Source organism: Miscanthus floridulus, chromosome 12 (assembly GCF_019320115.1).
Source record: "Miscanthus floridulus cultivar M001 chromosome 12, ASM1932011v1, whole genome shotgun sequence".
NCBI lineage: Eukaryota > Viridiplantae > Streptophyta > Magnoliopsida > Poales > Poaceae > Miscanthus > Miscanthus floridulus.
The window spans coordinates 80,199,893-80,227,666 of record NC_089591.1 but is presented as its reverse complement, the minus strand read 5'-3'; the positions used below and the strand labels follow the sequence as shown (position 1 = coordinate 80,227,666).

At 48.6% G+C, this 27,774-nt stretch overlaps 3 protein-coding genes across 4 annotated transcripts; 2 read left to right on the top strand and 1 right to left on the bottom strand.

Moving 5' to 3' along the window:
- The first annotated feature begins 333 nt into the window (after nt 1-333).
- On the top strand, nt 334-8,832 carry LOC136498223 (ubiquinol oxidase 4, chloroplastic/chromoplastic-like). The gene is made up of 10 exons (XM_066494169.1): nt 334-683; nt 778-970; nt 1,082-1,175; nt 1,301-1,416; nt 6,509-6,617; nt 6,715-6,783; nt 7,214-7,285; nt 7,379-7,426; nt 7,682-7,843; nt 8,699-8,832. Exons 1-10 carry the CDS (start codon nt 556-558, stop codon nt 8,770-8,772), a joined length of 1,065 nt encoding a protein of 354 aa, XP_066350266.1. The 5' UTR covers nt 334-555; the 3' UTR covers nt 8,773-8,832.
- A 4,874-nt stretch (nt 8,833-13,706) lies between these two features.
- LOC136497910 (ubiquinol oxidase 4, chloroplastic/chromoplastic-like) lies at nt 13,707-16,295 on the top strand. Its single transcript, XM_066493806.1, has 9 exons — nt 13,707-13,995; nt 14,103-14,295; nt 14,412-14,505; nt 14,640-14,755; nt 14,945-15,053; nt 15,151-15,219; nt 15,550-15,621; nt 15,710-15,757; nt 16,032-16,295. Exons 1-9 carry the CDS (start codon nt 13,850-13,852, stop codon nt 16,229-16,231), a joined length of 1,047 nt encoding a protein of 348 aa, XP_066349903.1. The 5' UTR covers nt 13,707-13,849; the 3' UTR covers nt 16,232-16,295.
- Nucleotides 16,296-16,603: 308 nt separating this feature from the next.
- On the bottom strand, nt 16,604-20,804 carry LOC136497912 (uncharacterized protein At5g50100, chloroplastic-like). 2 transcript variants are annotated; one of them, XM_066493807.1, is made up of 8 exons: nt 20,482-20,798; nt 19,962-20,089; nt 18,986-19,093; nt 18,327-18,383; nt 17,521-17,586; nt 17,281-17,341; nt 17,082-17,125; nt 16,604-16,958 (listed from the first exon to the last, which is right to left on the bottom strand). In XM_066493807.1, the coding sequence occupies exons 1-8, from the start codon at nt 20,609-20,611 to the stop codon at nt 16,923-16,925; spliced, it is 630 nt and encodes a 209-aa protein (XP_066349904.1). In that variant the 5' UTR covers nt 20,612-20,798; the 3' UTR covers nt 16,604-16,922. The 2 variants fall into 2 exon arrangements, with proteins under 2 accessions (XP_066349904.1, XP_066349905.1); XM_066493808.1 differs by lacking the exons at nt 16,604-16,958; nt 17,082-17,125 and having other exon boundaries at nt 17,402-17,586; nt 20,482-20,804.
- Between the last annotated feature and the right edge of the window lie 6,970 nt (nt 20,805-27,774).

Here is a 27,774-nt window from a genome sequence, read left to right as displayed (position 1 = left end):
CATTAGAGAGTAGACCTTTACATTCGAAGCTGGAACATATTTTACATCGCGTTTACAAACTTCTCATCTGAATGCCGCACGCACGCCTGTGGGCTGTGGCAATGGCTACCACGGCCGTTGGTACGGTACGGTGATGGTCATATGTCTCACATCTCTACCATGCTTCGAGCTGGCATGTGCTTGTAAGTCGCAAAGTACATCCACTAGTGAGCAGTGAAAAAGACATCCACTAGAGTTGATTGAGTAGTGAAAAAGGAATGGAGCGCATCGCGCCACGGTTCGAAACTCAGCACTAGCTAGCGATCAATCAGGCGCTGCAGTCGGCACCGGCACATCCATCAATCAATCCTGTTAATTTTCTCCTCGTGGTCGCGAGCACTGCCGTGCCGAGCCGGACCTCGGCAGCTGCTCGCCGCGGTGCGCCGGTGCCGCCCCCCAGTCCCCCACGCAGCAAAAGCCGTCATCCCGCATCGCTGCTGACACCCATATTTCCACCTCCCAAAACCCACACGGAACCCCGGCACCCCTCCACTCCACCAGGCGCCAGCCAGCGTCATGGCGGTGGCCTCGACGTCGCCCCTGTTCGCCAAGCCCGCCACGGCCCGCCCGCCGCCCGCTCCCGTATTCGGCCTCCTCGCTCTCAGCTCCCGCCGCGGCCCGCGCCTCTGCCGCGCCACCGCGTGGTACGACGCGCCAACTCTAGCCCGGCTGGTCCTTCTATCTCCCTCATACCGTACTCGTGTCGTTCTCCCGCAGTAACCCGGGCCTGCTGTGCAGGAGGAGGCTCCGCGTGGAGGCGATCAGGACGCAGAGGGAGAAGCAGGGGGCGGAGGTGGCCGTCGAGGAGTCCGCCCCCGCCAGGGCCGCCGCCGCGCCCCTGGACGGAGTCGGAGCAGACGACCCCATGGTTCCCTCCTCGGACGAGAGCTGGGTGGTCAGACTCGAGCAGTCGTTCAACATTTTCGCTACGGTGATTCTCGGCACAATTTGTCTCGATTTCTTCACCCCTGCAAAATCCTGTACGGCTGTACCCATACGTCTCGATGGTCTTACTTACTCTATGTGCTATCCCTTTCCGCAGGATTCGGTGATAATGGTACTCAAGGGCGTGTACGGTGATCGGTACTACGCCAGGTTCTTTGCGCTGGAGACGATTGCCAGGGTGCCGTATTTCGGTGAGTGCTCCGTTTTGTCATATGCTTGCAGTAGCCTGAAAAAGGTCCCTACTGAGTTTTGCAGCGGTTGGTTTCTGCCGTGCCGTTGTGGTGTGCATGCTTTGACTCTGCTTGGTTATGAACAGCGTTCATATCGGTGCTTCACTTGTATTCGACCTTTGGCTGGTGGAGACGAGCTGATTATATAAAGGTTCACTTTGCGCAGAGCTGGAACGAGTTCCATCACCTCTTGATCATGGAAGTATGTCTACATCTTCCCTTTCCAGTAAAATCCATGTGTGCGACATCTACCTTTCACTGCTATTGTTAGGACCGCTGCTACTTCCTCTGAGGTTGTAGTCGTGTGACGTGGGAGGGCGAGGCTTGGTCTCTCCTCGGCGGCGGGCGTGCGACGCCGTGCTGGCGGCCGGCGTCGAACACAAGAACATAGGAGAGGGTTGAGGCTAACAGAGCGGGAGAGATTGATATCAATCTCCAGCTCTCCTCTCATTAAACAAATGTTTAGGCTATATAGCCAAGTGTTCCACAATTCACTAACTGACTAACAAACTTTAGCTGACTAACAAATGCAAATCTGAGATCCTAGACTTGAGGAACTGAAGCCGCTCTGGCCGTGGTCACCATGCAGCCGCATGCATGTCACGCGCGTCGCATGCCGCTCCGTTGCATCCTTAGCCACGGCTCCGCTTGCGGCGCTGGTAGACGCGGCCCACCATAACATCACTCCCGTCGTCGACAAACAGCTCGTCCTCGAGCTGAAAGTCGGGGTAGGCCGCGCGGAAGTCGTCGACTGGTTCCCAGGTGGCGTCGGTCTCCGGCAGGCCGGCCCACTGGATGAACACGTGCCAGACCCCACGGCGCAGCTGCGAGCTCAGGGCGCGATCGGGTGCTTCCAGCAGACGACCGTGGCGCATGGGTGGCAATGCCGGAGTAGCTGTCGGAGGGGCTCCATGGAAGGGCTTCAGAACGCCAACGTGGAAGACGTCGTGGACGCGCGCGCCGTCTGGCAGTCGAAGGCGGTAGGCGACGTCGCCCACGCGCTCCATCACCTGAAAGGGTCCCGCGTAGCGCGGGCTGAGCTTGCTGCGGGCGCCGGGAACCAACGACTGGGCGGGGCTGTGCAGGAGCCGGAGCCAGACCCAATCGCCGATGTTGAACTCCAGAGGGCGGTGATGAGCATCGTAGTTGCGCTTGGCGTAGTGCTGGGCTTGCAGCAGCCGGTCACGTACGTCGGCGAGGAAAGCGTCGCGGTCCATGAGCATGGTGTCGACCGTAGCAGTGTGCGCCGTCGCTGGTTCATAGGGCACCATCGGCGGAGGAGGGCGGCCGTACACCACCTGAAACGGGGTGGTACGCAAGGCGGAGTGGAAGCTGGTGTTGTAGCAGTATTCGGCCCACGGGAGCCACTCCAGCCACGCCCGAGGCCTGTCGCCGGTGATGCATCTCAGGTACATGGCGATCGTCTTGTTGACAGCCTCGGATTGTCCGTCCGTCTGAGGGTGAAATGCGGTGCTCATGCGCAGCTGCACACCTGCCATCTTGAACAAATCCCTCCAGACGTGGCCGGTGAGGACGGGGTCTCGATCGCTGACGATCGACGCCGGAAAGCCGTGGAGCCTGACGATGTCGGTGAAGAAGGCGCGGGCGACCGACGATGCCGTGTACGGGTGGCCGAGCGCTGGTCGAGCATGTATTTCAGCGCGTAATGGTCCATGCGGATGACGAAGCGACGGCCCCAGAGGTAGGGTCGCCAATGGCGCACTGCCTGTACGAGGCCGATGAGCTCACGCTCATAAGCCGCCACCTTCAGGTGTCTGGCGGCGAAGGGCTTGCTGTAGAACGCGAGAGGTCCCGCGCCTTGGTGCAGCACAGCGCCGAAGCCAGTACCGAAGGCGTCGCAGTCGACAACGAAAGGCTTGGTGAAGTCCGGCAGGTGAAGTACGGGAGCAGTCGAGAGCGCCTCCTTGAGCGCTGTGACGGCGGCCGTCGCCTCCTCCGTCCAGTGGAAACCTTCCTTGCGCAGCAGCTTGGTCAGGGGAGCCGCCACCGTGCCGAAGTCCTTTATGAATCGCCGGTAGTACCTGGCGAGTCCGAGGAAGCCGCGGAGACCCCGTGCCGAGGCGGGCTGCGGCCAGGAGGCCACGGCCTCTACTTTGTCGCCGTCCATGGCTACGCCCGAAGCCGAGATCACATGGCCCAGGTATGCCACCGAGGTGGTGCCAAAGGCGCACTTCGAGCGCTTGACACACAACTGGTGCGCACGGAGGACATCGAAGACGGCGCGGAGGTGTTGCAGGTGCTCGGACCAAGAGGCGCTGTAGATCAATATGTCGTCAAAAAACACGAGGACGCACTTACGAAGGAATTGGTGAAGCACGGCGTTCATCAGACTTTGGAACGTGGCTGGCGCGTTGGTGAGGCCGAAAGGCATCACGAGGAACTCAAAGTGCCCGTGATGCGTCCGTTACGCGGTCTTCTCGACGTCGTCCGGGTGGACGCGGACTTCGTGATAGCCGACACGTAGGTCCAATTTCGTGAAGAAGCGTGCGCCATGAAGCTCGTCGATGAGCTCTTCCACCACCGGGATCGGGAATTTATCTTTCACCGTGTTGTCGTTGAGCGCCCTGTAGTCGACGCAGAAGCGCCATGTCGCGTCCGCCTTCTTGACGAGGAGGACGGGCGCGGAGAAGGGCGAGGTGCTGGGCCGGATGATGCCCTGCTCAAGCATCGCCGCGCACTGAGCCTCTAGCTCGTCCTTCTGGAGTTGCGGATAGCGGTACGGGCGGACTGCCACCGGCGCGGTGTTCGGAAGTAGATGGATCCGGTGATCGCAGGCGCGGGGCGGCGGTAGCCCTATCGGCGTGGCGAAAACGTCGCTGTAGGAATCCAGGAGGCGGTCGAGGAGGGCCGTTTCGGAGTTGCGCAGGGCGTGGAGGCGGCTGGTGGAGGGAATGTCCCAGCGCGTCGAGCCGATGCCTTTCCAGAGAATGCGCCGGCCGTGGCGCCAGAACGCCATGCAGAGGTCGTCGAAGTCCCATAGTATGGGACCAAGGGTGCGCAGGTACGTGGTGCCCAAGACGACGTCGTAGCAGTCGAGCGGAATCGCGTAGCAGTCAACGGTGAAGTGCTCCTCGGCGATGCGGACGGCGACGTCGCGCGCGAGGCCGCGGCACGCGACGTGGTCACCGTTGGCGACCACCACGTGGGCGCCCTGGCTGTCGTGGAAGTGGAGGCCGACGCGGCGAGCAGCCTCCGTGCTGATGAAGTTGTGCGTGGACCCGGAATCGAGGAGGGCGGTGAGCTCGTGGTTGCCAATGGCGATGCGGAGCTGCATCGTATCTGCTGTGCGGATACCCGCGATCGCGTACAAGGAGATGAGTGGGGGCAGATCATCCGCCTGGCCGTCCTGGACCGACGACTCCTGGGCCGGTGGTTCCTCTGGAAGCTGCGGCTCGGACTCGTGGAAGTCGGTGACCTCCAGGTAGAAGAGGCGCTGGCACTTGTGCCCCCGGATGTACGGTTCGTCGCAGTTGTAGCATAAGCCTTGGCGACGGCGTTCCGCCATCTCGGTGGGAGACAGACGACGGAACGGCCGTGGTGGCGCCGGTAGGGCCGCCTGAGCAGGGCCCGTAGGTGCTGTCGTCGGTGTCACGGCTGGCGCGGCAGGCAGAGCCAACGGCGGGTTGCGCGCCGGCGGGCGCGGTGGACAAGCCGCGGGCGCCGGTGGCAGGACGCCAGCGCGGCGTTCGTAGGCGCGAGCTAAGCCCATCGCGCGCTGCAGGTCCGTGGGCCCTTGGAGTTCGACGTCGGTGCGGATCGGGTCCGGTAGGCCACCGGTGAAGAGTTGAACTTGCTGGAGCGGAGACAATGGGCCGGCGTGCGCCATCCGGGCCTGGAACGCCTCCTGGTACTCCGCCACGGTGCCCCGGAATGGCAGGCGCGCCAAGTCGGAGAGGTGGTTGGTGGCGAGCGGGGGCCCAAAGCGCTGGTGGCAGAGCGCCTTGAAGAGGGGCCAGGAGATGTTGCTGACGTCGCCCGCGTCGCGCTCCAGCATGTAGTACCAGTGCTGGGCGACGCCGTTCATGTGAAACGACGCGAGCCAGACCTTGTCCACCTCCGGCGTGCGCTGCGCCCGGAAGAAGTGCTCGCATTTGTTCATCCACGCCAGGGGAACTTCCGTCCCGTCGAACGTCGGGAAGGACAGCTTCTGGAAACGGGGCACACCGCGGGCGTCTGCGTGGCCCTCGTAGTGTCCCGGGGCGCCGTGGCCTTCAGAGTGGCCGTCGTAGTGGCTCGGCGGCGGTGGAGGTGGCGCGCTGAAGGTAGGGGGTGGCGAAGGAGAAGGGGAAATGGGATCTGGGTGATGGGCAGCGGTGCTGAAGGTACCTGGGGTTCAGCTGACACCGCCGAGTGAATCACGACGGAGCCGGTTGTTTGCGCCGCGGGAATGCTGCCGTAACCCGGCATGCCATACGAAAACGAGGCCGGGGGTGGACTGCTCACGGACGGACCGCTGGCGGACGACGAGGCCCGCCCCTCCAGGGCGGACAGGCGCGTGGCGAACTGCCCCATCTGGCGTTGCAGTCCAAGTATGGCAGCGGTGAGGGGGTCTGGGGAGGAGGAATCTCCCGGTGTGGGAGGCGCGGTGGTTTGCAGGAGCGGGGCAGTGGTGCTGGTTGCGGCGGTGGTCGTTGGGTGGATGGGTGGAATGGCGACGGAGGAAAGGGCGGTGGTGGGAACGCCAGTCATCGGACCTGACATTGCCGATACCAGATTGTTAGGACCGCTGCTACTTCCTCTGAGGTTGTAGTCGTGTGACGTGGGAGGGCGAGGCTTGGTCTCTCCTCGGCGGCGGGCGTGCGACGCCGTGCTGGCGGCCGGCGTCGAACACAAGAACAGAGGAGAGGGTTGAGGCTAACAGAGCGGGAGAGATTGATATCAATCTCCAGCTCTCCTCTCATTAAACAAATGTTTAGGCTATATAGCCAAGTGTTCCACAATTCACTAACTGACTAACAAACTTTAGCTGACTAACAAATGCAAATCTGAGATCCTAGACTTGAGGAACTGAAGCCGCTCTGGCCGTGGTCACCATGCAGCCGCATGCATGTCATGCGCGTCGCACGCCGCTCCGCTGCATCCTTAGCCACGGCTCCGCTTGCGGCGCTGGTAGACGCGGCCCACCATAACAGCTATTATGTCAGAGTTCTACCACGACTTAATTCTATTCTGTTGGTTTGCCTATTTTGTTTTCCTTATTAATTCACTTCAGTTTCTTTACATGAATTCAACCTACTTATGGATTCATCCCTTGGGCCTTGGCTTCATATCAGGAATTGGGTGGCAACTCTTTATGGATTGACTGTTTCCTTGCTCGGTTTATGGCGTTTTTTTACTACTTCGTGACTGTTGCCATGTACATGCTGAGCCCACGAATGGCATGTAAGTACTCTTACTTACTGATTGTGAAGTAAATGCTTGTTTTCTATTATCATGTTCTTTTGTGATGATAACGCTTGCACCCACGAATGGAGTACAGATCACTTTTCTGAATGTGTGGAGAGACATGCGTATTCCACCTATGACGAGTACCTCAAGCTCCATGAAGGTAAGGCTGGGAATGATTGTTGAACCTGCCTTAGGCCTCGTTCGTTTGGTCTGGTTTTGAGGGTGGATCTATTCCAGCTAATACATGTTAATACAAATAAGCCTACCATTCCGGTTGGAATAGTTCCAGGGCAACCAATCCAGAATAAACGAACGAGCCCTTAGTATTTTTAACCGTGTAAGGCAGTACGTGAGCCAGACAGCCAATGAGGGTCAAATCGTTTTAATTTTATGTCATCATGTTTCAAGATTTTCAGTTTCTAGTTCTTACGAACATCCAGAACCCTAAAATCATTTCTTACCATAAATTCCTATTCAAATATTTTACGTCTTAATAGTTTTGAAACCCACCATGTAATTACAGAAGCTGCTAATTCATTTTAACTGCACTTCCACTTCGATGATGTAAATTTTCTGTTTCCTTTCAACAGAGGAATTGAAAAGAATACCAGCTCCAGAGGCAGCATTAAACTATTACCTGAATGAAGACCTTTACTTATTCGGTACCCACTTATGTTCCTTAAAACTTTAAAGCTATACATCAAGCGAACATGCTTATCTATTCTAATTGATTGCATACCTTTTTTGCCCCTCAGATGAGTTTCAGGCATCAAGAAGTCCAGGTTCTAGGAGGCCTAAAATAGGTAAAACTTGCTGTTATATCTTTGTGCCCTCAATAGCCACCTATTACTTGTTTTATTTTTTACTTTTAAGGTTGGAACTAAACATGTTAGCTGTGCTTGTGGAATTAATTGGCTGCTCCATGATGGAGTCATACAAAATCTCGATTCTGTTTCCTTGTTTACTGGATTCTGGCCTCCTGATGTAAATTATTTGTAGTCGACCTTTCTATTTCTCTGCTGTAGGACTTGTAAATAATCACTGTTTCCCATATGCAGATAACTTATATGATGTATTCGTCAATATACGAGATGACGAGGCAGAGCACTGCAAGACAATGAAGGCCTGTCAAACACATGGAAATCTTCGTTCTCCTCACTCAACGCCGAACTGCTTAGAAGATGATACGGAATGTGTAATACCTGAAAACGATTGTGAAGGTATTGTGGACTGTGTCAAAAAGTCCCTTACAAAGTAAATAGACTATATTCTTTCGTGTGTTTTCAGGCATCGTAGTACACAAAGTACAAAATTTTGATAATATCCTCTCTTTTTCTATGTACCTTTTTAAGTAAAATCCGGGTCATATATCACAGAAGCCAGTTTAGATACAATTATGCAACAGAATCAAATATCTGCTCCCTCCATTCCAACATTTCAACTTTCTTGGAGTTTAAAAGGATCTCAAATTTGATCAAAATTATAGAGAAAATTACAAAGATTTATGACATCAAATAGATATACTATAACAGGGGCAGACCCAGTGCCGGAGGCTCCCACATGAGTGGGGTCTGGGAAAGGGAAAAACTTAGACAAGTCTTCCCTCCGTAAAATCTACGGAGAGCCTGCTTCGAACCCACGACTTGGTGACTCAGTGAGAGAGCTCTCACCACTGCACCAGGCCTGTCCTTCTTAAATAGGTATACTATGATAATTAATAAAAAATCTAATGATATGGTAGATCATTAAATTTTTTATAAATATTATTATTTTATTGTAGAAATTTGGTCAAACAAATTTGAGATGCTTTGATTCTAAAAAAAAATTGAAATGACTTATCATTTGAGATGTAGGGAGTAACATTGAAGAGATGAGAATTCAGGCTGTGAAACATTGCCACATCGCTTGCTCAATGTGCTTTATAAAACTTGTATTCTTGTTGCATCGTAAACTTAGGAACGTAGTGTCCGCGAACTGATCATAGATCAGTTGGTTAGGTTTTTTGTGGTGCCACCCACCCGGGTTCAAGTCATCGACTTGGCACGGGTGCTCACATTTTCCTGAATTTATTCCAGGATTTAACGGCGCTATGCTTTCAGTGGTAGGCGACGTCCCCTTTGACAGCGAGACGTCAATGGTGACTTCGTGAATCTCGAGATCTGCTGACTCAGTCCTTCGTAGGTGCTCATAGGGGTAGGAGATCTGCTGACTCAGTCCTTCGTAGGTGCTCATAGGGGTAGGATTTGTGTATGTGTGTTCATAGGGGTAAGTGTACATACGTGCTATGGGCGTCTGCGTTGTACTGTGTAGTTCTTAAAAGGGAAAATTGGATCTATACCATTGAAAGAACCAGAGTTTAGAAAAATAGCATCCAAAGATTCAGCTTTAGAAATTTAGTATCAAAAGATAGGTTTGGTGTTGCCTTCTACCATTTCCGTTAAATGGACGTTCACTGGAACGCTGCGCTGCTCTCTCCTGCCGTCCTGCGACCACCACCGCTCACAATGGTGCTGCTACTGCAAGCTCCGGCGGTCGGGAGCACCTCCACGACCTCGATGCGCTTGTGCTTGCCCGCGAGGCTGTACGCCCACACTTGCGTCTCCCCCTCAATCAGTTGGTTAGGTTTTTTGTGGTGGCATCCACCCACCTGGATAGTCCTCGACTTGGCACGGGTGCTCACATTTTTCTGAATTTATTCCAGGATTTAACGGCGCTATACTTTCAGTGGTAGGCGACGTTCCCTTCGACAACGTCAATGATGACTTCGTGAATCTCGAGATCTGCTGACTCAGTCCTTCGTAGGTGCTCATAAGAGTATGATTGATATATGTGTGTTCACAGGGGCGAAGCTACGTATCCATTAGTGGGTGCAAATGCACCCACAACAAAAACGAAATTTAGTACTAACCATCTCATATTCACCATGTGTGCACCCCCCTCAATCAAGGTTCATGCACCCCCCACGAGCCAACATGGTAGCATGAAAGCTTGAGTCGAACAATGCCAAACAAGTAATTATTGCTTGTTTGCAGATTATCTCTATCATAGGAATAGATATAAACCAGTGATCAGATTTGTATTGTGGAGATTTTTTTTTCATTTGAGGTACAGATAGACTCGATACCAAGTACACAAAAGAATAGTGAGGTTTATTCAGATCGGCTAAGACTAATTATTAACCGAGCTAAGAAGCTAGCTAAAAAATTAGCCATCTAACTATTAGCCAGTGCATGTTTGTATCCTTCGCTAATGGGCTAACAACTAGTCAAGGCTTGTTAAAAATTAGCCCTACTATTTGGATGAACTAGAGCAAAATTTTAGCTAGAAGTTGTTAGCCACTTAACCTATAGAATCCAAACAGACCCTAAGTAGAGATTCATTTTTCAATATTTCATAATTATTAGGAGCTCCGATTATATTATAGCCTTGATTTGTCAAACTATTAAGTTCAATAAAAGTTTATTTTAAATGGGTTGGTCATGGTAATATGCCATTTGGATCACTAATGCCATTTGATTATGTGGCAAATAATCGTCAACATCTAATTTTCTATACACAAACTTTACACACATTTCAAGGAATGTTACTTGGGTCAAACTTTGAAAAAAAAAAAGTTAAAATGTTCGAATGACCCCTGAACTTGTCAAGAGATGTCACTCATGTCCATAAACTTTGAAAAACACATTTTCTAAATCTCTAAACTTGTTAAGTGATGCACCGCAGTGGTCGGATAGTACAGAAATGGACCTACGATGCACTATTTTACAAGTTTAGGAATGTGCATTGCACCATTTGAACCTATGTAGCAGCTCTTGACAATTCAAAGACGGTTGATGCATTTGACTCTTAAAAAATCGAATTTTATCTTGTAAATATGTGCATATAAGGTTATGTAGTACCAAAGTAATGCACCCCCCTCGTTTCGGCTCTAGCTTCGCCACTGTGTGTTCGTAGGGGTAAATGTACATATCCAACGGGCAAAATGCCCGCGGATACAGGTGCTGCATGCCCGCGCCCACGGCCAAAATTCCGTGCCCGTACCCGTGCCCGCCACCCGCCACGGGCACCATCCCATGCCCGCGCCCGCTATCCGCCGGCATGCCTTGCCCGCGGGCATGCCCATGTGCCCGCAAGATCTAGAGGAGGGCGGTGACGGCAAGGACAACTGCAGGGCGGCGAGGACTATACAACAATAAATTTCCAATCGAGAAAGTAAAGTAGAAACAATTGTAGTTCCTATCTCAAAAAATCCAAATAAAAAAATGCAAAGCGGACAGCAGCGCTGTGCTGCTTTCCTCCAAGACTTCAATCCTCATGCTTTAGCCAATCACGGACCAGAGTTGAAGGACCAGCAGTTCTACGCTTCTTTTCTCCTTTAGCCAATCATGGACGAGTGTTCAAGGATGCATGCCTGCTGAATGCGTGACTGCAAGAGAGAGGGAGTGCGGCTCTCGATCTGGAACGCATGCTGCATGCGTGAGCATGACTGCAAGAGAAGGGAATGCGTCTCTCGATCTAGAACTTGCGAGCAAGAGGGACTGCGGGCGTGATGCTACGGGACCGCGGAAGTGCGACGCGCAATCGCGACTCGCTAAGCAGGCGGCGACGGCGGCTAGACGGGAGAGTGGGGAGTGGAGATATGTTGAGCAGTTAGGTTTAGCTGCTTTTATATGCGACTTTTGTGCTGGGCTTCAATGGGCCGTGACCAAGAATGTGGGCTGTTGGTTGCCAGCGTTGGGGGTAACGGGTATGGTGGGTTTGTGGGTGCGGGTAGCATATTTTCTCGCCCGTCAACTTATATCCATCGGGTTTTGAGACGTACCCGTATCCGTGCCCGCGGGCAGACTCATACACATGTATCCTTGCCCAGCGGGTCTCTTACCCACGGGCATGCGGATATTTTGTACTTGACGTGCTATGGGCGTCTGCGTTGTATGGTGTAGTTCTAAAAAATAGGAACCTAGTGTCCAAAAGACATTACAGACAAATCCCATGATCAGGACGTAAGAGGCACCGTGCATTCCCTCACCGGTCACTACTAGAGCTTACGATAAAACAGAGCATTCTGTGGAAGTTTACACCATAAAAATGTCTTGCTATCAAACCAGTACAGTGTACATACAAATGTATATATTTACTTCGATAAACCATTACATAAGCTATTCACCTTTTTTAATACCACAGCGATTATTTTAGCGTTAAAACTATGTATATAAGCCTATCTAAGCATGAATAGAGGTGATGTATGTAGCACAGTAGAACAACATTTTTTTATGCGGCAGGGCTAGCGCCCGGACATCCGGCCTCAGGCCCGCATCCGGACGCAGCTCCGACGCCTGCAACCACTTCGCATCGGACGCCCCCCGCGCTCGCATCAGATCCCGCGCTAGTGACCGTGTCCAACAATCCGCGACTCGATTCCATCCCGGTTGCACCCCCAGCGTCAAGCCCGCTGCGTTCCTTCCCCGCCACGCCGCGCTCCTCCCCTCGCCACGGCGCCATCCCTGCCGCGCCCCCGTCCTCCGTCGCGCCTCTTCCCCCGTCCTAACGTCCCATCTCCTCTGCAACATCCATCCGACCGTTGCAACATATACAGTATACTATTAAAATATACTTGTATAGTCATTGCAATATTTAGATGAAACACATGAAACATGCATCTTAAACGGCTAAAATATTTGGAACATACATTTGCAACGTACGTCTAAAACAGATGAAACATGTGGAACATACACTTAAAACATACATGTGTAGCCATTGCAACATATGCAACATCAGATCCTTTTGCAACATCAAGATGAAACACATGAAACATACAGATGAAACACACAAAACACACAGATGAAACGCGTGAAACATAAACACTTGAAACATATACTTGCAACATACGTATATAGCTATTGCAACATACACAACATACAGATAAAACACTTGAAAACAACTTCTGAAACACACCTGAAACAAAACATGACGCCGCCGGCAGCCATGGCCTACCTGGTGGGGAGCTATGATAGCCAACAAGCGGCACTTGAGTGCAGTGGAGAGGGAGGATGGCTACAGGCAACGGGCTGGGCGTGGTGAAGAACGCCGCGCGCAGAGCAGTCGCGGTGGACCACGCCGCGTCGCCTCGAAGAACTCGGTGGCGAGTGGTGAGTGGCGGTGGGGAGATAGGAAAGCAGGCGGCGGGGCTCTGGCATGCAGCGGCGACAGTGCAGGCACGGAGAGTTGGTTCGAGAACGGATGGGGAAACACCAGTGATTCGAGAAGAAGGTGAGAGCGGCGATTTTTATTTTTATTTCCATACGAATGGCAATGTTGCCTGTTGGCCGTTCGAAAGTCGAGGCCCACCAACACGTGTCCGGACGAAACGGACGTCCTACCCACAGCATTACCTTTTTTTTTTTTTTGCTCACATCTTGCATACTGTCATATTTACATTCGCCCTGCGGAAGGACAAAGCAGACACTAAACTGAAGCTACTGAAATGTTCATTCACAAGCAAACAGTATGATCAGTACAGAGCTTCAGGCATAGTCGCATAGGAAGTGAGCTCATGATCAGGACTTTACTGCAGCTTTTCTGGATGCCATAATCTCTTCTACCGGAGGTCGACCTGTCGTAGGAGTAAAAAAGAGTGATAAAATATGTTCACCCTAATGCGGAATATTCAATTCACATTTGCCTTAAATTTCATTAAAGTTGTGATCCAACTACGACAACTAATGCAAGCACACAATCATATGTGCAAGTTCTTAGCCGCTATACCTGTAATTTGCATACGGTATTTTGCCCACACAACATATACTGCATTTGCCACCGTAGCTACCTACAAAGTACTAGAAGATGAATGAAGAAGTACAGGTGTCAGCAAGAAGACAAAATCCACGCAGCAATGGTTATCTTCTAGGTGGAGCTGTGTGACCCAGACAGTACTTCCAGACGTCCAATTTTGGTCGGCCGGGGCAGGATAGCATGCGCAGCTGCCTGAGAGGCCGCGAAACAAACACGCCGCAAACCGTCGTCCCGTAGCGTAGGCCGCGACAACCGACAAGCACGGCAACCCGCCACGGCACTGCGAATATACCCCTCAATCCCTCGGTCTCCCGCGCCCTCCGCTCCACCTTCACTCGCGCGCCGGCGCTGCTCACACCCCATTTCCACCTCCCAAAAGCCCAAAACCCACACGGGATCCCGGCACCCTTCCGCTCCACCAGGCACCACCGGTCATGGCGGTGGCCTCAGCCTCGCCCCTCTCCGCAGCGCCGTCCGCCAAGCCCGCCACGGCCCCCTCGCCTCCCGCTCCCGCGTCCGGGTTCCTCGCTCTCCGCGCCCGCAGCTGCGGCGCACCGCGCCTCCGCCCCGTCGCCGCTTGGTACGACGCGCCAACTCTAGCCCGCCTTCTCCTTCTATCTCCCCGACTCCCCCATGGCTCCATACCGTACTTGTGTTCTTCTCCCGCAATACCCCGAGCCTGTGCAGGAGGAGGCTTCGCGTGGAGGCGATCAGGACGCAGCAGGAGAAGCAGCGGACGGAGGTGCCCGTTGAGGATTCCGCCCCCGCCAGGGACGCCGCCGCGCCCCTGGACGGAGTCGGAATCGACGACCCCATGGTTCCTTCCTCGGACGAGAGCTGGGTGGTCAGGCTCGAGCAGTCGTTCAACATTTTCGCCACGGTGATTCAGTAGCCCCAGATTCTCGGCACAATTCGCCCCGATTTTTTCACCCCTGCAAAATCCTGTACCCACATATACGTCTCGATGGTCTTATGTGCTATTATTCCTTTCCGCAGGAATCGATGATTATGGTACTCGATGGCGTGTACCGTGATCGGAACTACGCCAGGTTTTTTGTGCTCGAGACGGTTGCCAGGGTGCCGTATTTCGGTGAGGGCTTCGTTTTGTCATATGCTTGCAGTTGCAGTAGCGTGAAAAAGGCCCCTACTGAGTTTTGCAGCGTTGGTTTCTGCCGTGCCGTTGTGGTGCCTGTTTTTGACACTGCTTGGTTTGGTTATGAACAGCGTTCATATCGGTGCTTCACATGTATGAAACCTTTGGTTGGTGGAGACGAGCCGATTATCTAAAGGTTCACTTTGCGCAGAGCTGGAACGAGTTCCATCACCTCTTGATCATGGAAGTACGCCTCTTTCCACTTAGTAGTAAAATCCATGTGTGCGAGATCTTCCTTTCAGTGTTATGTCAAAGTTCTACCGTGACTTACTTTTATGTCTGTTGTTTTGCCTAATTTGTTTTCCATAGTAATTATCAGTTCGTTTCTTTACATGAATTCAGCCTACTTATGGATTCAGCCCATGGCTCATATCAGGAATTGGGTGGCGAAGCTTTATGGATTGATCGTTTCATTGCTCGGTTTATGGCGTTTTTTTACTACTTCATGACTGTTGCAATGTACATGGTGAGCCCACGAATGGCATGTAAGTACTCTTACGTACCGGTTGTGAAGTAAATGCTTGTTTTCTATTACCATGTTCTTTCGTGATGATAATACCTGCACCCACGAATGGAGTACAGATCACTTTTCTGAATGTGTGGAGAAACATGCGTATTCGACCTATGATAAGTTTCTCAAGCTCCATGAAGGTAAGGCTAACTTAATGGGCTTCTATTGTTTATTTATATGATTTCTGGTTGTTGAACCTGGCTTAGTATTTTTATCCATGTGATGTAAGGCAGTCAGCCAGTGTGGCTCAAATCGTTTTAATTTTATGCCATCATGTTTCAAGATTTTCAGTTTCTAGTTCTTATGATTTATGAACATCCAGAACCCTAAAATCATTTCTTACAATAAATTCTTATTCAAACATTTTATGTCAATAGTTTTGAAACCCACCTTGTGATTACAGAAGATGCTAGTTCGTTTTACCTGCACTTCCACTTCGATGATGTAAATATTCTGTTTCCTTTCAACAGAGGAATTGAAAAGACTACCAGCTCCAGAGGCAGCATTAAACTATTACCTGAACGAGGACCTTTACTTATTTGGTATCCACTTATCTTTCTTAAATCTTAATGCTATACATCAACAGTTGATATCTATTCTAATTGCTTACATAACTTTTTTGCCCCTCAGATGAGTTTCAGTCAGCAAGAATTCCATGTTCTAGGAGGCCTAAAATAGGTAAAGTTGGTGTTATCTCTTTTGTCCTCTCAATAGCCGCCTATTCCTTGTTTTATTTTTTACTTTTTCAGAAGGTTGGAACTAAACATGTTAGCTGTGCTTGTGAAATTAATTGGCTGCTCCATCATGGAGTCATAAAATCTCGATTTTGATTCCCTGTTTACTGGATTCTGGCCTACTGACGTGAATCATTTGTGGTCGACCTTTCTATTTCACTGCCATAAGAGATAAGACTATTCTAAGTACTCACTGATTCACTGATTCCCATATGCAGATAACTTATATGATGTATTCGTCAATATACGAGATGACGAGGCAGAACACTGTAAGACAATGAAGGCCTGTCAAACACATGGAATTCGTTCTCCTCACTCAATGCCGAACTGCTTAGAAGCTGATTCGGAACGTGTAATACCTGAAGAGGATTGTGAAGGTATTGTGGACTGTGTCAAAAGTCCCTTACAAAGTAAATAATATGTAAAATCCTCTTTCTTGTGTTTTCAGGCATCATAGTATACAAAGTACAAAATTTTGATGACATCCTCTCTTTTTTCTATGTAACTTTTTTTAAGTGAAATCCGGGTTATATATCACAGAAGTCAGTGTAGATACAATTATGCAACATAATCAAATATCTAACATTGAAGAGATGAGAATTCAGGCTGTGAAACATTGCCACATGGCTTGCCGGGCTGTCAATGTGATTTATAAAACGTTGCATTCTTGTTGCATCGTAAACTCACGAACGCAGTGTCCAAAAGGCATTATAGACAAATCCCATGATCAGGACATGAGGCACCGTGCAATCCCTCGCCAGTCGCCAGAGCTTACGATAAACACAGAACATTGCGTGGAAGTTTTCGCCAATAAAATGTCTTGCCGTCAAACCAGTACAGTGTACATACAGATGTATATATTTACTTCGATAAACCATTACATAAGCTATTCACCTTTTTTTAATACCATTGCGGTTATTTTAGTGTTAAAACTATGTATATGAGCCTATCTTGGCATGAATAGAGGTGAGGTATGTAGCACAGTAGCCCAATGGGGGTGTTAGGTACAGCGCGGCAGCAGCGGTTGCAGTTGCAGCTTGGAGCTGTTTTTCACTCAGATAATCACTGTTACAGCAGCGGCAGTTGGCAGCAGCGGCGGTTTTTTATGCTCACATCTTGCATACTTTGTCATCTTTACATTCGCCCTGCAGAAGGACAAAGCAGTCAGTAAACTGAAGCTACTAAAATATTCACTCACAAGCAACCAGTATGATCAGTACAGAGCTTCAGGCAGAGGAAGTGAGCTCATGACCAGAAGAACAACTTACTGCAGCTTTTCGGGATGCCATAATCTCTTCTAGTGGAGGTCGACCTGTCGTAGTAGGAAAAGAGAGTGATTTGTTCACCCCCAATGCAGTATCAATGAACATATACATTCAATGTCATTAAAGTTTTGATCCAACTACCACAACAAATGGAAGCACACTGTCATAAGTCAACCATGTGCAAAGTACTTAGCAGCTATACCTGTAATTTGCATACGGTATTTCGCCCAGACACCATATACTGCATTTGCCATGGTAGCTACCTGCAGAGCATTAGAAGATGAATGAAGAAGTACAGGTGTCAGTAAGAAGATAAAACTTACGTTTAATCTCATCTGTAAGATGTTCTGCTTATATAAAATGCATGCGGCTGAATGGTGAGCCTATGAAGTGAATGGACCAAGCTGAGCCTATGTTTTGCTCTCTGTAAGTAGCGACTTACAGGCTCATACTTAGTAACAGCATAAACCCATCCAAGTCCTACTTCCTCGTACAGTTTTCTAAATGCCTGCGATGAAAACATAACAAATATTAGCATGAAACATACCTGATGCTTAGACTAAAAAGAATCAAATTCTGACTAGACATTTTATTTGTCTTGGTGCCACACTCATACTTTGTTAGGTTTGGCACTACATTTTGGAATGATTCTTTTGTAGCTTGGCCAAATTAACTTTGTTGACAGATCAGGATATTCTACATCAAGTTCTTTAGAAGATGATTTACTGTGGTTAGCAACACTACTGTAACAGTCTAGTGACCATAAGCTATGCATGTAACAGTGTCTTGAATCCTGTCAAGAAAACATTAGTATCTAAGCTTGCTAGGCACTAGAAGAGAACAATCTTATTTTTTGCTTGTACAAACTCATCTATGCATTAATACAGTTACACAGACTTAAGTGACCACAAGGAAAACATATGTATTACAGTATTATGTAAAAGAAACATCTAGTCATTCATTATTAACATGCAACTCAATTGATCATTCCCTTCATTTGCTGCAAAAATGTTCAGACACTCAGCCTAGTCTGATTTAACTATCCAACAGTTTATCTGGCACTAAGCCAGTAGCCCACTCATTATCGCCCTGTTCGCTTGGCTTATAAGCCGTACTTTTTCAGCCAACAAACAATATTTTTCTCTCACAACAAATCAGCCAACGGTACTTTCAGCCATGACTTATCAGCCAAGCGAATAGGGCAAAAATCCCAAACGACTTCGGTAGGACATGATGTTAATGTTCTACCTCAACATCTGTGACAACAGTTCCATCTGAAAGAATGGCATGTATCCTCCCCATGACCTGAAAATAGAAAGCAGATTTATTTACTAGCAATTAAATAAACAAAGGCATATGATCTTTTAGCTCTTCCTGTATTAATCTCTCTGTATGCAATACAAAATGCTAACTTTCAGTCTGATCCCAGTAAATAAATTACTAATAAGAAGTCCTTCTATATTCCCCCAGAAAATGAATGGCAGGAACTGAGGAATCAAATAGCATTGTTAGCAATGAAGGGTGGTCATACACCAGGTTCTTGATGAGTTTTATATTTGTTTTTTTTTTACTTTTTGAGAAAGCATAGAAGCACGAATGCAAACAAGCTAGGAACCGTCTGGAAGCAACTGAAGTATCAGAATAACAGTGCCCAGTACAAAATGACAGCCATGAAATATTCAAAACCGAATGTTTAAGCAAGGAAAAAAAGGTCATCATTCAATATTTTTTCAGTGGAACGTGCATGCCAAAAATTACTTGAGTTATCTGTGTGCCACTATACTAATGAAAAGTAACTTTTACACAATAGCCTTTAGGAAACAAAACATGGCATTGCCAATTTCATTAACGAGGAATCAGAAACTGGGCGAACAAGAAAAGTGAAATAAAATTGAAATAATACGCACAGTTTCATAATCAAGGTCCTGATTGTCATCTGGAGAGTAATCTTTCGAGCTTATGTCAACAAACTTTATTGCTCCATAGGATTTGTTTCTTTCTCTTAGCATGTTTACCTGCAGAGACATGAAAGTAAACGGAAATTTAGCTGCAGCGATATCCGTATGATGGTCACCTATTGTTTCAACCATAAACAACATTATCAGTTAAGAAAATCCATCCAAGTTTGAATAAGTAAATACAAGTCAAATGGCATGTGCCTTTCATTAGATAGTGCTGCACATTGAGCTCTAACATGGCTAGCACTGGTATGGGGTCCTAAAATATATAGTAAAAGTTCATGGTGGAGAACTCCATGGTCTGCACCGAGTGCCTCTGAAAAGATGGGGTTCTGATGTCTCAGCTGAAGGTCTTAGATATATAAAGTAAAGTATATAGCTAGTGAAGGTTTCTGAGAGAAAAAATCGAATATCATGGGAAAAGTTAATCGGGAAGTATCTGCCCAGGCGTACAAACAGAAAGCAAAAGCATTTTTCAGAACACGAATATCACATGAGTTCATCAAGAATTTATCTACAGTATGGGATGGTTTATCCAGGCAATAATTCGTACTCTTCATTTGTCACAGCCTCATGGCTGCCTACTCTCAGCTGTTGATTAGGAATCAAGATCAGCTAGCTGGAAATGGAACTCAAAGAACTAATAAAAGAGGAATCAACATATCATTACTTAAAATATTAAAGGTAATTGAATGGTGCCCCTGGGATACCAAATAGATGCAGAAGATCTAGTTTCCACAACCTGGTGAGAAAAAACTAGTGAAAGCAGTATGAATTACCCATACTGCCTGTGTTATACAATCAGCAATGCCATCAACCAGTGACATGTGCCCATTAGTTCAACGTGCTCATTAATCATTGCCTTATTGGAAAATGAGGCCATGTTCTTCCAGAAGCTGCATCGTAGAGTTCTAGCGCAACATACCTCACGCATACAGAGAGGGCAATCACCATCGTAGAGCATCTTGATCCTCCAAGTTTCAGATTTGCTACCATCCTTCAAGTCGGATGTAGGGGGTACTTTAACGTCGGAATGAACTTGGCATCTGCAAGCTGATGTACAATTCGTGCTTAATAACCTGAGATTGTACACTGTATAATAAAAGCACAAGCCTAACAGAACATTTCTGGTAGTTTGGTAGCCAAAAAATGCTACTAATCTGAGTTCATATCTCAAATTCTCAATATTACACTGCACCTGCAGACGAATTATCCCCCTAATGAGACAGAATGCAGTGAAATTCGTGAGATCAAAGGCACGCAGAATCACAAGTAACCTAGGTCCCCATCGCCATAACAACACCAACAGCCTGTACCTACTAGGTCCGATCGAACATCGATGCATCCGGCTTGATCACAAGAGGATTCATGAGTAAGCACGACGATCCACCCGATCCCCCTCCCTCATCACTAACAGCGAAATTGGTGAGTGCCTTGCTCTTTACCGTTCAGCGCGGCGCGGCGGGAGGCGCCGAGCCCCGCGGCGTCCCACCGCCCCGGTGGCACGGCTCGGGCCGCGGCGCGTGGGCGCGCGCGTGGCAGCGCCGCTCCCAGGCGGGCCAGCGAGCTCGCCATCGGCCTCTCCTTGTCTCCGTGAGCGGGTGGCGAGCGAGCGAGCGAGGAGGCCCTCGAGGCGCAGCGGTGGCCTCCGGTTCAAATGGGTCGGCTCCTGGTCGGCCTCGCTCCACCGCGACGCGACGACGTCATCCGCCTCTTTCCGCGCCGCCCGTCTCCCACGGGCTCCGCGGCCAGCTTCGTGGATTGCCGGGTAGCCAAACGATTTGTGTATAGTAGAAGCTCGTTTTTTTTTTCCTTCTCAACTTTTAATTCGAAAAAGGTAGGTAAAATTAACCCAAAGTGATGTAATCGTAAAATACCCCCCTCTATTTTAAGTAATACTAGCAAAAATACCCGTGCGTTGTAATGAAATCGTGGGACACATAGTTTATTGAAGGGTCTTAAATTTGGAGATGACTTAATTTATACTGGACAATATTGGCATGTTTGCTTGAACTTATCAGTTGGCTTAGCAGCTAGAATCTACAGTATTTTTCTCTCACAACAAAATAGCTTCAGCCGGCTTATCAGCTGGCTTTAATACCAGTCGAACAGGCTACTTTAACGGTGCTTAAACAAATCTTTAAATAAAATAGGAAATTATAAGCACTGAAAATAAATTAAACTGAGACTTAATTGTTTGCTTATTTTGACCCGAATCTTGAAAATAAAGAGGCCCTTTATGGCCTTTCGGCCTTCTGAACAACCACGGGGGCCTTTAATTAAGCATGGTTACCTGGGCCTGGGCTGTGCACCTGCACTGGGCCACGTAGGCCCGCCGGCCTGCTAAGGCTTGGCTCAATCTGAGCCATCTAATCCCATCCGACGGTCGAGGATACGCCTGTGCGGAACAAAACCTTCGGCTCCCCCAAACCCTAGCCTAAAGATGGCAACGGGGCCCCGATACCCGATACTCAACAGGTATTTGATCCATTAGGGGATGGGGACGTGATCATATATTTACCCGCGGACATCTAAATGGGCAAGAATCCATCCCCAACGGGTATAGCGGGTACGGGAACGTTCCATGTTTACCTGTCCCCGTTACCCGTTGGGGAACCCGACTATTTGAGCTACCATGCGAGTATTAGGCCCAAAGAAGCTCAACATAGGTATTTTGGCCCAAATCTGAACAATCATATATATAGTTTGTTTGTTCTAGGAACCCTAGTTTATTTTTTCCTCACCATCTCCGTCAGCAGCACAAGCACGTCTGCGTCACAAGCGCTCGTGCCCCTCGCTTCCTCAGTTCGGTCTCTCTGCCATCTTTGCTCGTCCTCCTCGCAACCTCGCTCCTTCTCCTCAGTATCTCCGAGACTCCGACACTTATACCCAGATGAAGAAGAAACGTCTCCGATTATAAAGCTGCGACCCCAAGTGTCCTTGTTTATCGAGTATGCAGTACCCGTCGAATATCTATTACCCGACTGATGTCCGATGGGTACAGAGATGGGCAAGAATCTATACCCGAGACAGTTAATAGAGACGGGGATAGGATGAATTCTCCGTAGCGGGGAAGCGAATGTTCCGATGATACCCGACGGGTACATCCCCGTTGCCATCCTTACCCTAGCCCATTTCTTTCCTTCTCCCTTCATGTTTCTAACACCAGTCACTAGAGAGAGGAGCACCAGCGCGAGTGGTTGTCGCCGGCTTCGGGACGCGTGGGGCCAGACTGAGTGGAGTCGCCGGCGGGAGACCGCACGGCGGGCTGAGACGCGCCGCCGCCAGGCCGCTCGCTGGAGCTCGCATGCAGCGGAGGCCGCGCGTGGCCCCATCAAGCCGCCCTACAGTGACGCTCCGATGGCCGGTGGCCCGCGTCCCTGGTGGCTGCACGGGCGGCTTCGTCGAGCCGTCCTGCAGTGGCGCTCAGGTGTCCCGACGTCCGTGAGCGGCGAGCCCAGGCGTCCCAACGGCTACGTGGCCCGCATCCCTGGTGGCCTCACGCCCCACAGATCCATGCTAGCTCGCATGCAATGGTGGCCGCGCGTGGCTCCGTCTAGCCGCCCTGCAGTGGCAATTAGGCATCTTAGCGGTCGCGAGCGGGGTGCCCCGACGGCCGCGTGGCCCATGTCCCTGGTGGCCGCATGGGCGAGAGCCGCCCTACAGTGGGCTCAAGCATCCCGGTGGTCGCAAGCGGCCCGGTGCGTGGATTGATAGCCGGTTAGCCTGTGTTACGAGATTGCTTAGTACCGAGATTTAGGTCCGAGAGGAATTAGCCAAACAAGTTTTTGGGTTTTAAAAATTTATAACGCACATGAAATGATAAACAATTATATGTGACTCACTTTTATGGTTAAAAAATTAAAATAAACAGTGTTAACTAGTGCTTTTGGAGCTCAAAAATCAAATTTGACGTTAAGATAAGCCATTTTCATTAAGTCGGTAAACACTTGAACTATTGTGTAAAATATTATTTTTGGTGAATTATATTGAGCAAAATAGTTAAATGGTGCTTAAATATTTTGCTCCTATGGGTTAGTATCAAGTATGGACTATTGCATAAAATACTTGTTGGTAGCAGTTAATAGGGTTTAGGTCTTTTAAAAATTATAACAAAAGTGTTAATGGCTGTTAGTTCGAATTGAACCTTAACTTTTCTAAGTATGGGAAAAATAGTAAGGCAATGCTATCTTGACATTTAAAATCCTAGCTAAAATGTTTAAACACTAGCTGCATGCTTTGGTATTGTTGATTGCATCAAAGTAAGTACTTGAGCATGGCATAGGTGGTTGTTATATTGGGTGTCACGTGGCTCTCGTAAAAATTCCTCAAACTTCGTTGGAACGCGCTGTAAACCATGTTGTTGGCGCTCTATTCGTGAACTAGCGTTCAGCGCGATGAGCTCAGGTTGGCATCCTCCTATCCCCCTCTCTGGTTGCTCTCTGGCCATGGTGATGGCTTTGCTAGGTCGCTGGTAAAGTTGATTGTAGGATAGGAGAATTAGCTGGGCCTCACTTGTGATAGTTAGTAGTTTTTGTTTCGCTTTAAAATTCGTGCATGTCATGTGCCTGGCCCGTGCGCACGGTCACCTCGCGCGGCCGCTCGGCGTCGCGTGGCTGGTCGCGTTCCGCGCGCCGAGGAACCGAGCCCGGTCGGCATGCCTGGCCATGCGTTGGCCATGGCCGACCCTAGCGGGCCGTTGTCATCACCCTGTAGCTGCTGGCTGGTGCGCTGCTGCCCTACCTCGCTGTCGGCCAAGCCGATGCCGCGGCAGCCTTCGTCTAGCCAATGTGGCACTCATTCCGTCGCTCGAATCACCTACTCGCTGAGCCGCTACCTGCCTCCATGGTCACATCACACTAATGCCGTGTCACGGTGTCACTGCCCTTCCTCACGTCGTTTTGTTGCACCGGCCCTGCGAGACGGCCCCGCGCGTAATCGTTGCTTCACTGCCGCCACCCGCATCCCGCCATGGTCGAGTAGTCCCATCACGGCGCTCCATGACGCTTCTCTCTCTCTCTCTGAGTCTTCCCCGTGTGGACGCCTCGCTTCATTATCACAGACTCGACCAAAGCAGGTACAGCCTTGAAGAGCTGCCGCTCCCGCCTGCCCTTGTCGCCAATAGAATCGCCCCGCTTCGCATGACAAATACGTGTGGTTCAGGGCACCACACCTTAATTCGGCATTTTAGAAGTTAGACAGCAAAGCCAGCTAGCAGCCTGACCCTCACCTTGGCGCAACCGAGCACTACTGACCGCCAATTTGGCTTTTTTCTCACCACTGGCCAGGTGCGCCGCCGTGCTAGTGAAATTGGGGTAGGTCCGAATTGGTTCAATTGTTTGTATCCATGAGCTCGCCTTGACCTCCTCTATCTGGTGCTCGTGTCATTTGTCTAGGGCGCTTATCGGAGACATGGTGACGCATGGGTGTCCATCCCAGAGCATCGCCGCCCTCGCGGCTCGCACATGGCCAGACCGTCGCAGCGCTCCCCTGCTTCAACTGCCAGTAGGGCATGCACAACAGTGAGCCACTGATATCCGCCACCTCTACTTTGTTGAGCGTACGTAGGTTCATCGGAATAGGTGCACCACAGCAGCGGATAGCTGCTTGTCGCTGCCGCTCGTGATAGTGCGCCTCCGAGTCACTAACCGCCACCCATCCTTGCGTGATTCAGCTGTAGATGGTGGTTGGCTCCTTTCTTCCGTCGTAGCGAGCCTAGTTTGCCCGGCGTAACCGCCATATGCCGTCGGTCGGCACGTGCAGGGTTTTCAGGGACCTCCCCATGATAAAGGTAAAAACATCCGAGGGTTTGGTTCCAAGATTACTGACGATAGGAATAGTGCGTATAGTGCCATGTAATAAATTGATAGATCAAGGTCTATTCTATAAAATAGCCAGCGTGCGCGCGGGATCCCGCGTTAGGCCGCTTGCTGGGCTGGGTTGCTGCGCGTGCCCGCGTTCCGCGTTGGGCCAAGCCAGGCTGCTGGGCCGAATGCTTGCCACTGGCCATTTTTGTTTTCTAAAGTATTTTCTAATTTAGTTTCTAAGGTAAACTTATAAATTCAATATAAAATTGTGTAGTTAACCGAAAATTGTGAAGCCAATATTGTTAGGTTCCTAAAATTATGATCTATCTGCTAGTATATTTTGTTTACATAGTTTTATAATATTTTCAGGAGTTATCTAATTAATTTAAGATGCTTAATATTATAAGATATAAACTTGTATAAATTTTTGTGATAAATTGGTGATAGTGTTGGCTCTGAAACTTTCATAGTAAATTCCTAACATTATTAGGTGCTCACTGTAATTTTTGTAGCTCCATAATAATTAGTTTGCTAAGGTAGCTAAATGAGTCATAATTCGAAAATATATATTTAATCAATAAAATGTCGAAACACCTTGGAATTTTAAAACTAGAATGTTTTCTGGGAAACAACGCCTTATTCGACAACGTGGATATATAGCCGAGCGTGTTAGTTATTAGAGCTATCTCGTTAGTTTGCTAGACGTAATCGTATTTCTAAGAGTTTCGGTTGCCGTTGATTATTTACGTCTCTACGTTGCATCCATGTATATCAGAATAGGAACAACGATGGATCGTGGAGATGATCAGAGTAGCGGAATGGATGGTGCCTTGATGATCATGTCACCATGATGGAATACTAACTTTTAGTTATATCTTACCCAGGTAAGCCCCGGTGCATAACCCCTATTATTTTACACTTTATTTTATGTTTGTGCATTAAGTTTTAAGGAGTCAAATGAGACCACTTGCTTATATATATCCTTATCCTTTGAGTCCTATTAGTATATCAGGATCGTGTAGATTGCTCTGCTATAGGACCCGATAGAAGTCGAGTGATTACCTATCACCCGTGAGAGATATGAAAGATATTATTATTATTATTATATTACTACCACATGAAATATATATAAAAGATAATTGGAGACCGAACGGAATGATACTTTAGATCTGAACTTGGTTAGGCATTCGAGCGAGGCTCGGATTGTATTTGTTCCGCCTGTGTCGATTGAGGACCGTCGGTTACTGTGGATGGTAGTCAGGTCACAGACTTATTATCCTGAGCACATACTTGCTTATAGGAGCGAAAAGGCTCGTTACGCTCTTGTCGTGGGTTCCGGCTCTTTCCGAACCGACTGATTGGAGGGAAGAAAGGTGGAGGTCTAAGCACCATGCTGAGACCGGATCTCAAGTGTGGGGGCTTGAAGTCTGGATGGGGACTTGGACCCCTCAACAGTAGTGGAATGGGTTGGTCTTGTTTGTGCCCTGGGGTACAAATGGGCCGTGTGTTTTGGTATACCTAGCTGGGATACATTGGTTCACGAATAGCCGTTTTCATGAGACAGTACGACTTGGCTATGGTCTAGTGCCGTAGTAAGAACTAGAACTTGAAAGGTGATAAAATGGTTCTGATTGCTTACCACCTGCTTAAAAGTAGCATATGTGCTTACATAGAATGGTTAGTTAATGAACTAATGATAACTGCTAATAAAATTAAATATAAGGATGCACGTTTAGTAATGCTTCCGTAGATGCAATAACCCACAAGCCAAATAAGTCTTGCATATCCTTGGAGTCTTTTTTTTTCTCCTGTCGGGTAAATCTTGCTGAGTACAATCGAGTACTCAGGGTTTTATTCCCTCTGTTGCAGGTGATCGGAGGATACTTAGAGTTGACTCTTGTGTATGGAAACCTCCTGGTGGGCTCAGAGAGGATTCTTTCACGCTACGACCGTAGTGTTTATTTATAACCCTTACTAAAGGTTTCTATAAGAAAATATATAAAATATGCTAGCATCTCTTGTATATAAATGTCCACTACGTTAATGTTCCACCATGTCATTAAATTAATCTTTGTTTCCTCTGTAACTCTGATAACATTGTTATATTTCGCTGTTATAATCAATTGAGGTAATATTATGTTGCGGTAATAAAGTGATGTAAGAAATGACTTAAAAATATTGTAAGCTATATTCTCTCATTTATGATTCTGATGGAAAAATATGGATTTTCGAGTTCTTTCTTGGGGTGTGCTCGACGAAACTGTGTAGTTTAGTGTTCTATCTTAAATACTTAGTGTCTAATAGAAGATAAATACTCATGTGAGGCATTAGATTAGACTGTTCTGTCATATAGCCGGATCAAAGTCTCCTTGCGGCCATGCATCCTTTCTTTTTCGAGGAGGAGTTCGTCGTGGCTGGAGTCGAAACGTCATGTGATCCATAACGTTAAAAATGCAGCAGAGTATCTATGATCGCCTTATTATCTCGTGACCGTGGCCTCAATTTGCTTCTCTTACGTTTAACGTTATGGATTTAGGAATTTATTGCCCCTGTGTCGGCTCCAACTCTGCTGCATTTTTATTTGATTTAGAGCTCTTTTTTATTCAATTTGGGTGTCTGGCCGATTTCTTCTTTCCTTCTCCTTGCCCCAACGCTATTACCGTATGGACTTAAAGTAGAGAGGTAGAGATAAATAATTTATCGATTAGTTGAGTCGTATCCTAATTTGATACGGACTCTGAGAAGGGCAGACTAGAGGACGGAAAAAAGAATCCAGGGAAAAAATAATACGAATAGAACTCGGACTAGAATAGGAAAAAATATATACAAGCATACCGGAGTGGAAAAAGAGGCAGAAAAAAGTTATGAGAGGCAGAAAAAAGTTATTGCGAAAATTTTGTCTTTTTATTATTAGGTATAGATTTTTTTTCT

Bases quoted from the DNA above. Each gene is read 5' to 3' on its own strand.
- LOC136498223 (XM_066494169.1), top strand. From the start codon at position 556: ATGGCGGTGGCCTCGACGTCGCCCCTGTTCGCCAAGCCCGCCACGGCC. The intron at 1,417-6,508 runs GTATGTCTACAT...GCTTCATATCAG, and splicing joins ATCACCTCTTGATCATGGAA to GAATTGGGTGGCAACTCTTT. The intron at 7,844-8,698 runs GTATTGTGGACT...AATTTATTCCAG, and splicing joins ACCTGAAAACGATTGTGAAG to GATTTAACGGCGCTATGCTT.
- LOC136497910 (XM_066493806.1), top strand. From the start codon at position 13,850: ATGGCGGTGGCCTCAGCCTCGCCCCTCTCCGCAGCGCCGTCCGCCAAG. The intron at 13,996-14,102 runs GTACGACGCGCC...GAGCCTGTGCAG, and splicing joins CTCCGCCCCGTCGCCGCTTG to GAGGAGGCTTCGCGTGGAGG. The intron at 15,758-16,031 runs GTAAAGTTGGTG...TCCCATATGCAG, and splicing joins TTCTAGGAGGCCTAAAATAG to ATAACTTATATGATGTATTC.
- LOC136497912 (XM_066493807.1), bottom strand. From the start codon at position 20,611: ATGGCGAGCTCGCTGGCCCGCCTGGGAGCGGCGCTGCCACGCGCGCGC. The intron at 19,094-19,961 runs GTATGTTGCGCT...ATGTCTCTGCAG, and splicing joins GCCCTCTCTGTATGCGTGAG to GTAAACATGCTAAGAGAAAG. The intron at 17,587-18,326 runs GTAGAACATTAA...TTTTCATCGCAG, and splicing joins CTGTTGTCACAGATGTTGAG to GCATTTAGAAAACTGTACGA.